This window comes from Bidens hawaiensis, unplaced genomic scaffold (assembly GCF_021521415.1).
Source record: "Bidens hawaiensis isolate Kalapana, Puna unplaced genomic scaffold, B.hawaiensis_p1.1 tig00035002_1, whole genome shotgun sequence".
NCBI lineage: Eukaryota > Viridiplantae > Streptophyta > Magnoliopsida > Asterales > Asteraceae > Bidens > Bidens hawaiensis.
Window position 1 is genome coordinate 1 of NW_027496067.1, and position 11975 is coordinate 11975.

General features: G+C 36.3%; 2 protein-coding genes and 1 pseudogene across 3 annotated transcripts; 1 reads left to right on the plus strand and 2 right to left on the minus strand.

The window, feature by feature from the left end:
* Window positions 1-13: 13 nt before the first annotated feature.
* On the minus strand, window positions 14-2163 carry LOC143586832 (AT-hook motif nuclear-localized protein 14-like). Its single transcript, XM_077068295.1, has 5 exons — window positions 1788-2163; window positions 929-981; window positions 637-768; window positions 406-558; window positions 14-334 (listed from the first exon to the last, which is right to left on the minus strand). The coding sequence occupies exons 1-5, from the start codon at window positions 2161-2163 to the stop codon at window positions 14-16; spliced, it is 1035 nt and encodes a 344-aa protein (XP_076924410.1).
* A 2181-nt stretch (window positions 2164-4344) lies between these two features.
* LOC143586833 (uncharacterized) lies at window positions 4345-6306 on the plus strand. The gene is made up of 5 exons (XM_077068296.1): window positions 4345-4444; window positions 5466-5535; window positions 5635-5683; window positions 5766-5889; window positions 6096-6306. Exons 1-5 carry the CDS (start codon window positions 4442-4444, stop codon window positions 6210-6212), a joined length of 363 nt encoding a protein of 120 aa, XP_076924411.1. The 5' UTR covers window positions 4345-4441; the 3' UTR covers window positions 6213-6306.
* Window positions 6307-6361: 55 nt separating this feature from the next.
* LOC143586826 (uncharacterized) lies at window positions 6362-9986 on the minus strand (annotated as a pseudogene). Its single transcript, XR_013144768.1, has 2 exons — window positions 6834-9986; window positions 6362-6762 (listed from the first exon to the last, which is right to left on the minus strand). The product of XR_013144768.1 is annotated as an uncharacterized LOC143586826 (transcript).
* Between the last annotated feature and the right edge of the window lie 1989 nt (window positions 9987-11975).

Consider the following 11975-nt stretch of genomic DNA (forward strand, 5'->3'; position numbering starts at 1 on the left):
AAAACAATCAGTTTCATAAATCGTGTCCAAATGCCCCCGAAAGCATACCCGAGAAGTCAAAACCAGAAGTGTTCCTAGACTCATTATTATTATTCCGCCATTCACTAACAGGCAAATTCCGATTCTGGATCATGAATTGGTAACCCAAATCGATATTTTGTTGCTCATCGTTGGCACCGACTACATTTCTTCCAGAAGAATCCGTTCCCGATAGGAAACTCAAGTTCGGAACCGATGGGCCCACACTTGGTGATGGCAACTTATTGCTAGAAACATCCACTTTTACTGCAGCATTTTCTTTCTTACCCTCAATATTAAATGTGCCAACTATCACCTGAAAAAAAATAACCAAATATTAATAGGTTAATGTTTATCTCTAACGGGCCAATCTGACACGCCCCTTACCTGAACCGGGCCCGCAGCTATCAGAGGCCCGTGGATGGTGCCTCCTATGATCTGGCCATCATTACTAGACAAACAAACACTTAATCCACCTGTGCTACCACCAAATTCGGTACGTACATAAGATCCACAAAGTGATATGATGTTAAACCGACCCTGATATCATAAAAACCATGAATCCATCAGTGTTATATTTTTAATTATCGCGCTTTTTATAACATTAGATTTATCTACCTCATAAGTAATATTGCCCCCAGATGAAACTGGCTGGCTTAGACACGCGTTAGAGATCAAACCTGACGCCGAGAGCACACACATCTCTTGCTTCCTTTGTTGCATAAATGACACTATTTTCTGGCTAATATCCTATCATAAGTTCAACACTGTTCACATCATGCACCCGCAACAAAAACTATAAAAGATTACTAAAAACAGTAAGATCAAGGAGCCATAAATGGCAACATATGCTCATTAGTTACATACTTACATCCGCCAGCCACTAAATAACACAGAACATATTTCATACCTCTCCGGCAGCCACTGAAATAATATGAGGTGTGAACCCTTGCCCCGTGTTCCCTAAGTGCATTCGAAAAATATATATTAGTTAGCGTTTATTGTTATATCATTACCATAGTCAGTGACGGATCTAGTATTTAAGGAGGGTGGGCAAAGTTCCACGGTACTAGCCCACTTACTAGGGTAAATTATTATTAAAATAAGTATATTTTCATATTTAAGCCTATATATATCTTTGGAGTATCTTTGGGATTGAGTTTGGAAACAATTTATTAATTTATTGGTTTTTTTCAAAATGCCGGTAGGTTAAAAGTTGTTTAGCAAACACAAAAGTCATTATTGTTTTAACTTTTGAAATAGTTAAAAAACTGCTTTCAAAAAACCACAAATCCTTACATTTGAAAATGATTTTTCAAAAAAAGCCAATGATCAATAAGTTGTTTTAAACATATTCTTATTATTGGCACTTTCAAGATAGTCAATGCCATGCTCCTTGTAACTTGTAAGTTTATTTTTAGCTTTCAAGTTAAAAATTATTTTAATTATATTTAAATTCTTTTTTTAATTTCTTTATTGTTGAATTGTCTTTTTCTTTCCGATTGTTTTTATATTAGATGATACAGAAAAAAAAATAATAACTATGTTGGGTTATATTTAACAATTTAAATATTATTTTAGTCTCGTTTTTTGGTTTTTACTCGATCCATTTTGATCGACCCATATATTGCAGGATTGCCCACCCTACAAAAATTCTTGTATTCATCACTAGCCATACTAAAAAAGTTAAAAAGATATAAATTGATCTTATTGTATTCCTGTATATAAATGTTTCAAATATATTATTCAAATGGAAGAGAAACACACACCAAGAGAAGATTTTTTGAATGAAGGAGAAGATGAGCCACTAACTCCCAAGGACAACTCTTTTTTGTTTCCTAAGGCTGGAACCGAGGTGGACGTAGAAGACGAAGAGAGTCTTTTCGCAGCTGCAGCTTGCTCGGGTGTCCCATACTTTCTAGGCCTTCCTCTTTTTCTCCTGACACCGGTCTCTAACGGAGAAGAGACGGCCGAGGGAGCTGAATTACGCGGGTAAAGCAGTTGAGATGGTCTGGGTTCGTTAGTGGTGGTTTGTAGCATTCCATTGGTGACAGTTGGTGATGGTTGTTTGTGTGGATGGCGTTGTGGTTGTGGGTGGTGGTGGTGGTGATAGTAAGAGGTTAGACCAAGGTCATCTCGTTCCATTTGGATGGCATCAGGAAAATAAGATTTATTTTTTTTATTTAAATTTTTATAATTTTTGGTCAGTTGAGATTGTGTTTTAACGGTTTTTTTTTGGATGAGGTTTTGATCCTCTGCCGCATGATTCGTGGAGTGTATGTACAGTTGATTAGTTTGACTTTCATAGTGTTGACTTTTGATGTATACAATAGGATGGTCAATGCTATCACGAGTAAAAGTAAACCGAGGTATTTAACGGAACAAATTGAATTTTGAAAATTTTGAAGCTGAATTCAAAAGGTTCAATAAGCATCTTGTCCGAATTTGATTCGGTTCAAGTTTGAATTGGAGTTGATGTGATTCCATTCAATTTTCTATAGTTCCTTTTTACCTAATAAAATTTTTATATTCTAAATATATATTTAAAACTATATATATATTTCTACTTAAAATTAACAATGTATATATATATATATATATCTAAAAATTGATAATTAAATTAGGTATCCTACAATCCATGATCAATAATAATTAATTTTTTAAATTTACTTTACCGATTTCCATCTAAATTCGAACATATTGAGTATTTTTAGTTGTCAAATGATTCAAACCAACGCGTCATTGCCGCAACATGTAAAATTATTAGCAAGCTAGTGAATAATTATTATACCCCATCAAATGCCAATTTATATATCTTTTTCAAATTTTTAATTTAACATTTTATACTATTAATAAAATATACTTTTTTTAACGGCCGAATTAATTAAAAGGACTAGTAGGTGATTAGTCACAAAACCACACCAAAGTTGCAAGCATATACATTCTACACACCAAATCACAAAGTGAAAAGGAAACCCACTTCTCTCAATCTAAGCCAATCAAATTTCCCTTATTCTTTATCCATAGAAACGAGAGTCGTCTTATTTCTTCTTTGATTCTAGTGATCAACACCTTTGATTGTAAAGAGGGTTTCGTTTCTAGCCTGTTCATAGACACCAACATGTCGTATGATTGATTGAACGACTCTACATTCGCCTCTATGACCTTTTACATTAAGGTGGATCTTTAGTAAATATTTTACCTCGAACACATAGATCGGTTGGATGTCGCACCAACCAGTAACAAATTGCCAAATAGCAGTGGCTACGTAGCATGAAATTAGTAAATGTTCCACCGATTCAAACAATTCCTTACAAAACGGGCATCGTTTAGTTTCATCAAGAGTGCTCGTTTAGCTCATTCAAGATTACGATTCTACTCATCTCCACCTTCCATCCGAGTAGGTTTACTTTCATGGGTACCCACTACATTAAAATTTTTAATAATATGTTTTTTTTCTAGTATCTTGAGTTTGTTAGGTTTTATAAAAAATTAAATACATGTTAATTTTTTTCCCCAATATTCCTGTATAAGTTTAATTGATAACAAACAAAGTTGTATTTTTGGATATGCTAAAATATTATCCCTCACTTGTGACCTAGTGGTAGAAAGGTTAAGTTTTTCAATTGATACCCGAGTTCATTCTCCACTTGTTACACTTTAGCACTGCGTTCTCAGGTTTAAAATATAAGAAAAATAAATGATAAGGTTAGATATGGGAAGAAAATAAAAGAAATTATATACTTAAAATACGTTCTCGAGTTAAAATAAAAGAAAAGAAAGTATTAATTACATTATTGAGTTAGATCGGAAGGAAAAGATAAGAAAAAATTTGTAACTTTACAATTATGTCCTCATAGCAACATGGAAAAGAAAATTGAGATAGGGTAAATTAATAATATTATAAAGTTTTCCTTCACAATCCGACCATATTTGGCAGAAACTTTTGAATGAAAAAAGGTCTAACTTTTCTTTCTATACTCTTTCTTTTCTTTAAAAAAAACTCAAGAGTGAAAAAAGAAAAAATTAAACTCAAGAATGTAGTGTACGTGTATATTGGTAATGAAAAATTTAAGTTAGGCTTTGCAAGTTTGTCGGTTCGAAGGGTTTTCATCCCACCATGTTTTATATCAGAGAGTTTTGCTCTTGTGATAACACAATTGTCAAGTGACACCAGACGATATGACTTCATGGAAAATTCTCAAACCGAACTCTAGTATTAGCATGAGCTCGATTAAAATAACATCATATGAGCAAAGAGTGTTGTCACAACATATTCACATTTCTAAAAGAAATTATGCTAAAAATGCTAAAATAGGGATTTACATTCTATATTTGCATAAAACAGGGAGAGTGATTCTTGCCTGGAATACATTTAATTCGTCAGAACTCTTCAAATCTATAATGCGATAGAAGAATAACAATGGTCAGTTCAGTTACTAGATAGATTTCATTCCTGCAATTGTTTTGTTTCCTTCTCTTATTATTATTATTATTATTATTATTATTATTATTATTATTCTGATTTGTGTATTATTATATTTTGTCAAACTTCTCAATTTTATTTATTTTGTCGATCTGTGTATTCTAGTAATCGATTGTACAATTTGAGTTTAGATGTCAAAATTGACAATGTTTTTCAACTATTTTTGAAATTGAGTGTCACAATTACTACTGAAATTGCAACAAGATCTTCTATCAGCTATGTATTTAATAGTATATAGGTTTGCTATCATTCATGATTTGAGTATCTACAGTTCAATTGAGAATCAGCAATGCAGGTTCTTTTTTATGTGCAGATCTGTGATTGAATGCCCAATTGCCTGTCTCTAACACAAGAGATCTATGACCTATCTTTTCAATTTTGGGCTGGCTGGCAAACGGGTCGGGTCGGGTGGGTTCTGGTTACGGGTCAGAATGGGTTCGGGTCAAAACTGGTCGATTTAAAAGGGGGGTATTTTTGTTTCGGATCAGGACGGGTTTAGGTCGGGTTGAACGGGGTTACGCAGGTACTGGCACCGGTTACACCTTTGACGCTGCTTTACGTGCATACTGACACAGGTTACACGTATTTGCGCCTGGTTGTGTGTGTACCGGCGCCAGGTTGCACGTCCGTGCCGAGTGGCGTGACCGATGCCGAGTTACGCTGTACCGGCACTGGGCTGCACGCTCCACATCAACCCATGCTGACCAGATTGAAAAATAACATCAACCTATTTTGACCCGTTTCATTGGAAAGGATTGTCTCAATCAACCCACTCTGGGAGAAAAAACCACCCGCATCAACCCATTTTCGGGATGGCGGGTCATAATTTTTAGGCCTAAATGGAGTTAGTTGCTGGTTAATTCGATAACATGTATGGTACTAGAAAAGATGTTAATTTACTAGCTAGACACAATAAAAAAAATGAAGCCAAATGTATGAACACTTTGTTTGTTTACAGGAGAAGCAAGCAAAGAAAGAAGCTTTTAGGAAGTATTTAGAGTCTAGTGGCGTTCTCGATGCTTTGACTAAAGGTTAGTTAACTCTTTTAACACAATCAAATGAACAGATATATATCATGTATTCTTTTCGCCCTCGGATACTCATTAAAAACTTTTTATTATTACTTGTAGTTCTTGTGGCTCTATATGAACAGAATGACAAGCCTTCTTCAGCTGTTGAGTAAGCCAACACGTATTTGAATAACTTGCTTTTATTTCATATGATGTATAACACGTTGAAAAACTTATTATTTGGTTAACAGGTTTGTCCAGCAAAAACTAGGCGGACCGAGCTTATCTGAGTATGAAAAACTTCAAGCTGAGATGTCTGATTTGCAAATTAGATACAATGAGCTTTTGGCAGTTCATCAAGAAACATGTAGCCAGGTAACCTTGAAGTCAAACTTCTTATATTATAAATTCAGAATTTATATGATATATCATACGAATTTTGTTGGTAAATTAGATCAAGTTCAAAGTATTTACCAAAACTCTAAAAATAATTAAATGTAAAGAATATATCAGCTTCAAATTACACTGTATTCTGCTCTGTTTGACTTCAGAAGTCATATACATTTTTAATCGTTTTGCAGCTTGAGGAATTAAAGAAAACACACGACGTGCCATCTTCCAAAGTGAATGTTGAAGTGGAACTCCAGAAAGAAGAAAAAGATTGTGCTTCCACTCTAAATATGTTGAAGGAATCCTAGGTAAAATATGAAGAAAAAGATTGTGTTTTCATTCTAAATTTAGAAATTCAATACATACACCCCTTGTTTGATGCTACTTTGTTATATTACATTATTTCTGACCTTTATTCTAACTCGTTTTAGTTCATATATGAGTTTAGTTCACACGTTTAATCAGAAGATACGAAAACCGTAGAATCCCCTAAAATAGCATCCTTTATCAGTTGGAGCTCTTGAATAACACTACTCGTGTCCATTCTATACTGTGGTGATTCCATGGAACACGACACACCAATTTCCAGCAACAAACGCAAACACCTTTCATGATTCATATAACCCATTGTTTCTTCCTTGTTGGTTATCTGTCCAATCTTCTTGTCGTCTTTTAAAAGCACTGGATCAACGATCTCCAGTGCACCATCACCCATGGCTTTTTTAGCATAGCTGTGTAGGCTGAGCTCTTCTCCAAACATAACATCGGTAGGCTTCTTACGCGTCATTATCTCCAGTAATAATATCCCAAAACTGTACATATCTCCATTTCTTGACACCTTGCTCCCGACCCCATATTCTGCAATCAAATTTAAGATTCATTACGAAATGAATAATTCTGTGAGTTAAACGTTTATCAGCATAACATACCTGGAGCTGCATACCCGACAGTTCCTCTAACTCCAACCGAGCTGCTATTGTATCTGTATTGGTACTCAGATTGAAGAATCTTTGAAAGCCCGAAATCTCCAACGTGTGCCACCATATCTTCATCTAGTAGAATATTGCTTGGTTTCAAATCACAGTGGACAATAGTCTTGCCAGCATGATAATGAAGGTAATCAAGCGCGTAAGCCACATCTAACAAAATACACACTCGCTGAACCAAACTGAGTTGACTCAGCTCGGTTTGAGGGTTATGTAACCATTTGTCTAAACTTCCATTCGGCATGAATTCATAAACTATGGCTTTGAATTCACTGCCTTGGAAGTCAACACCACTGCAACAAGTTATGACTTTTGTTAGGTTCCTGTGTCGGGTGTTTTTTAACGCCTCACACTCAGAAATGAAGCTTTTGAGACCGCCTCGACGATGGAGGTTTAGTACTTTGATAGCAACAGTAGTCACTCTTTCTGTATCAAGGCAGCCTTTGTATACAGATGAAAAGCTTCCTTCACCGATGAAGTTTTTGTTGGAAAACCCATCGGTTGCTTTGTGGAGCGCTTCATAAGAAACTTGAATTAGTGACTCCCCGGAAGTAGTCTCCGGTGGATGATCGTAGTCTACTTCGGTTTTCCGTGTACAGCATACGAATAATAGCACCACCATTGCTACAAAAAACAGAACCGAACCGAAACAAATTATCAATATAACAGCAAGGCTCAACTTATTTTTCTTCTTATTAGACCTGCACTCGGGTAACTGAAGCTCAGGTACACCACCACAAACCCGACTGTTACCGATAACAGAAACCGAAGTTGCATCTGCGAACACTCCTTTTATCGGCACCTCGCCATCTAACTCGTTGTACGATAAGTTGAGACTTGTCAATGGAATTACTTCCAAATAAGTCGGAATCCCACCAGTGAAGCTGTTATGTGAAACATCAAGGTTTTCGAGGCCTCGTAAAGATCCCAGCGAAGCAGGAAAAGATCCCGAAAAGAAGTTGTTGCTTATGTTAAGCCTCTGCAGGCTGCTGCAACTGCCGAGGCTGCTCGGGATGTCGCCAGTCAATCGATTATTTGCCAGAATAATTTTGTTTAAGTTCCTAAGATTGCCTACCTCTGTAGGAAGTTGTCCCGATAATTGGTTATTTCCCAAATTTAGGATAACGGATAGTGACGATATTTCAAATAGTTGCCTAGGTATCTCTCCGGTAAGGTTATTCCGATCGAGGTCTAACCTTATCAACCTTTTACAGTTCCCTAAACTTGACGGTATTATACCGTTAAATTGATTGGAACTAAGGTTCATATCAAGCATTAATACTAGATTCCCTAAAGAATCCGAAATGCTGCCCGTGAACAAATTATCTGCAGCATTTAGCCTCTGTAGAAATTTAAGATTGCCAATGGTGACCGGAAGTGTGCCGGTGAATTGATTACTTGCAAACTCTAATGTAGTTAGACCGGAAAGATTACCCACCGATGAAGGAATGCCACCGGATAATCGATTTGAAGCAACACTCAGAAAATATAGTTTAGTCGATAAGTTTCCTACAGATTCCGGTAGGGAACCTTTTAACTGATTGTAACCAAGATCTAATGCTTCTAAGTCACTGCACTTTGATAAATCATCTATAACCTTCATTTCATCATCTTCTCCGCTTCCCAAACTATTTGATCTTAGTGACAAGACCACTAAGTTACACGAATTTTGAAAATCGATTATCAGTTTTCCCGAAAAATTGTTTCTGGCTACGTCTATGACTCGTAGTTGTGGGGAACTAAGATAGGATGGTGGAAGTGGGCCCGTGAATAGGTTATCCATCAAAGAAAGTACCGCAAGATTAGGCATGATTACGCCTAAGTTTGCAGGCAGTGTACCGGTGAGTTGATTAAGATCTAAAATCAGTTGTTCTAAGGACGAAAGATTGTATAAGGAAGGCGGGATGGTACCGACAAGGTTGTTTCCAGGTAATGCGAGTCGTTTCAAGCTAGTCAGGTTATGGAAGATGTCGGGAATGCGTCCACCAAATTGACAGTCACCGAGAGAAAGTGTGTCGAGTAGTTTTAGATTCGCAATGAACGATGGAATCCCGCCTTCTAAAATGTTTGTGCTGTTCGTTTCAAGGGCGAGGAAGCTTAGATTGGATAATGAACCGATCTCATCCGGGATCTTCCCAACAAGAAGATTGCCACTCAAGTCAAGGGCTTGGAGGCTTGAACAATTGGATATAGCGGGCGGAATGCTTCCCGTGAAAGAGTTGTTATTAAGAATGAGTTGTTGTAATCTAAACAGACGACCGATTTCAGGTGGGATTTCACCGGAAAGCGAGTTGTTAAACAGCCAAATCTCACTTAGAAAGGTTAGGTTTTCAATGGAAGGAGACAACGTACCGGTTAAGCCTCGGGATGAGAGGTCCAAGAGGGTGATTTCGTTGGTGGCGTGGGCTGCAAGTAACGCCTTCCCATTGGCAGACACTAGTGTTGGAGTTGGTCCATGAGGTCATGACACCTTGCGGGTCATTTATCATGGATTTGATCGCTAGCAATGCCAGACGGTCCGTGGTGGCGGTGAGGTTATTTTGTGCTGTCGTCGTGTGGGTGAGTACGGACAATGCTGCAAAGAGCACCAGAGCCGCAAACCATTTGGCACTCATTTTGTTGTAGTGAGTAGTTGAGTTGGATATGCGGTGTGTTACGAATATTTTGCAGGTACATGTGTTATAAACGCGAGTACGTGACACACGACACTTGACCGGATCAATGCTTTTTGTTCATAGGGTTTACTGATTGTGACATCACTAGATTATTTTGTCTTTAAGGAAATTGCATCCTGGTTTCACATTATTAAAGATGTTTGAATATCTTGGTTTTCAATGATGTGTTATGGCCCATGGTTGAAAACTTAATGTCAACTGTTTGTCCTTTGAAAGGCATGTTAAATTGTTTTATGTTTGTTACATGCATATGAAGTTCTGAACAAGTGCATTTAACGTGTTGCCTCGTTTAGATAAATAGGTTACACTCGTTGTATTCGGGTGATATGATTTTAAGATCCTTCGGGTTAGAGTTGATGTGTTTTATATAAATAAAGATATGAGTTATGCCTGGGTTTATGGGTTGAACATGTCATGTTGTATGTATTCATAACTAGGCACACCTGGGCATTTTACGCCATGTGACGCCTAGTCATCTTTTGAACACTTTGCAAAAAGTGGGTGTAGTGGGAAAATGCCCCCCGAAACGCCTCTCTCCTCCCCCTCTCTCTACTTCTCTCTCACAAGACCCTCAAAATATGTGCCTTCCTTGCGTTTATGTACAAAACGCCAACCCCAAAACGCCAGGGGACAGTGTACCCCGGCTTTTTGGAGTGAATACGCCTCAAAAACGCCATGAGTACGCATGGTCTTACAATTAATGTTTCTATTGACGTCATTTTTAAATAAGTGTTAAAAGTGTTTATTAAAAGAATAAATAGATTTTAGGTGGTATGGTGTGACCCTTATAAAAAAAGTGAGGTGATGGGTTCAATTCTAGCAAATGTAAGGTTTGAGGGATTTTAGATGGAAAAATTTGTTATTAAAAAAAAAAGAAAAGAAAGGTTAATACCGGAAATGATGGTGATGAAGATTCAAAACCGTGGAAAAATCAATATGTATATTTAATGTTTTAACCTAATTACATAACAACTAGCTTGGTCTAGTGGCAAAGTGGTATGACTCTCAACCAAAAAGTTGTGGATTTTAGTCTCATTTGAGACATGTTTAAACATGTTTTTATACAAAAGTTTTTAACACAACCCAAATCATAATCAAGTATGTCCATTTAAAAATTAAATTGTTTGAACCCAACAACATACTCTTTTACTTAAGACCCAAAATATTTTTTGTCTTCTCAGAGCTGGCCTTAAGCAATAATACAAAGGTAAAACATAAAATGTTTAAACATGACCATTAAAGCAATCACGTGTTTTTCAAAAAATAAATAAAAAGTAAATATTGCATTTTACATTAAAAGTATTTTTTTTTTTGTTTAAAGTCGTCACTTACGCCCTGTTGTTGAGTTTTTTTAAAGGAGAGAAAGGAAAAGAAAACTAAGGATAGCTAAAAAATGGGTGTTTATGAGTTTTTTTTTAGGATGGAAAGGAAAGGAGTAGGAGGAGTTAGGAGAGATTAAATTAATGTATTTTCTCAATAAGTTATCCTCCCAAAAATGGGATGATTACTAAGGATAACTATTTTTTAACATAAGTATCCTTTCATTTCCTCTAATTTTCTTCCAACTCAAGAACACACCTAATTAAAAAAAAAAATTCTTCACTTCCCTTCCCTTTCTTATCCTTCTATCTCATTTCCTTTTCTTTCCTTAGTTAAAAAACTCAAGAACAAAACGTTATATATTTTCCCCTGTAATATGTTAAAACTCTACAAACATAAATGGTTAAAACTTAAATGTCAACTTTCATAAGTAGATCACTGAAATTGTGTACATGGGTCCTGTGGGGTGGGGTGGGGTGGGGTGGGGTGAAGATGAGAAAAAAATGTTATGATAAGTTGTCTTGACTTGGAATATAGAAGTCTCCCTTAGCTTTTATGACATCCAATTGATGGTGATGTAAGTTGAAATCTTACAAGATTTAACACTTTGTGACCAACCAAAAGTCGTTGAAAATATAAATATCTAAAATGATATAAAATTAATCAAGTTTTATCTTGTCTAAAATATTTGGAAATATAAACGACAAGCGAGGCTCTCCAATTCGACTAAACACGGTCTAGCCAATTTGGTTTGGAATACGGTCAATTCGTGGTGTAGGATTTCGCCTATCTTCACCTTTACAGTTCGCGATTTACCGAGTGTGCATAACTCGATCCCGCTAGATAATAATAAGGAAAATCGTTACATGGGTGATTATCATGGTTTGTTGGTGCATTTAGAAGGCTGGGAAAGAAGCTGTTTTTTCCGTTTTTTTGGTTACCGAAGTGATAGATAAGATCAAGTGTTATTTGGATTAAAAGTATATCCATGTTAAGTCATTGTAGTGGAAAGATAGGTGTACTTTTTAGTTTTAGTTAGTATTGTGTTGTTTTTGGCCTCTAACGACTTGCTAGTTATGCAGTTTAATGA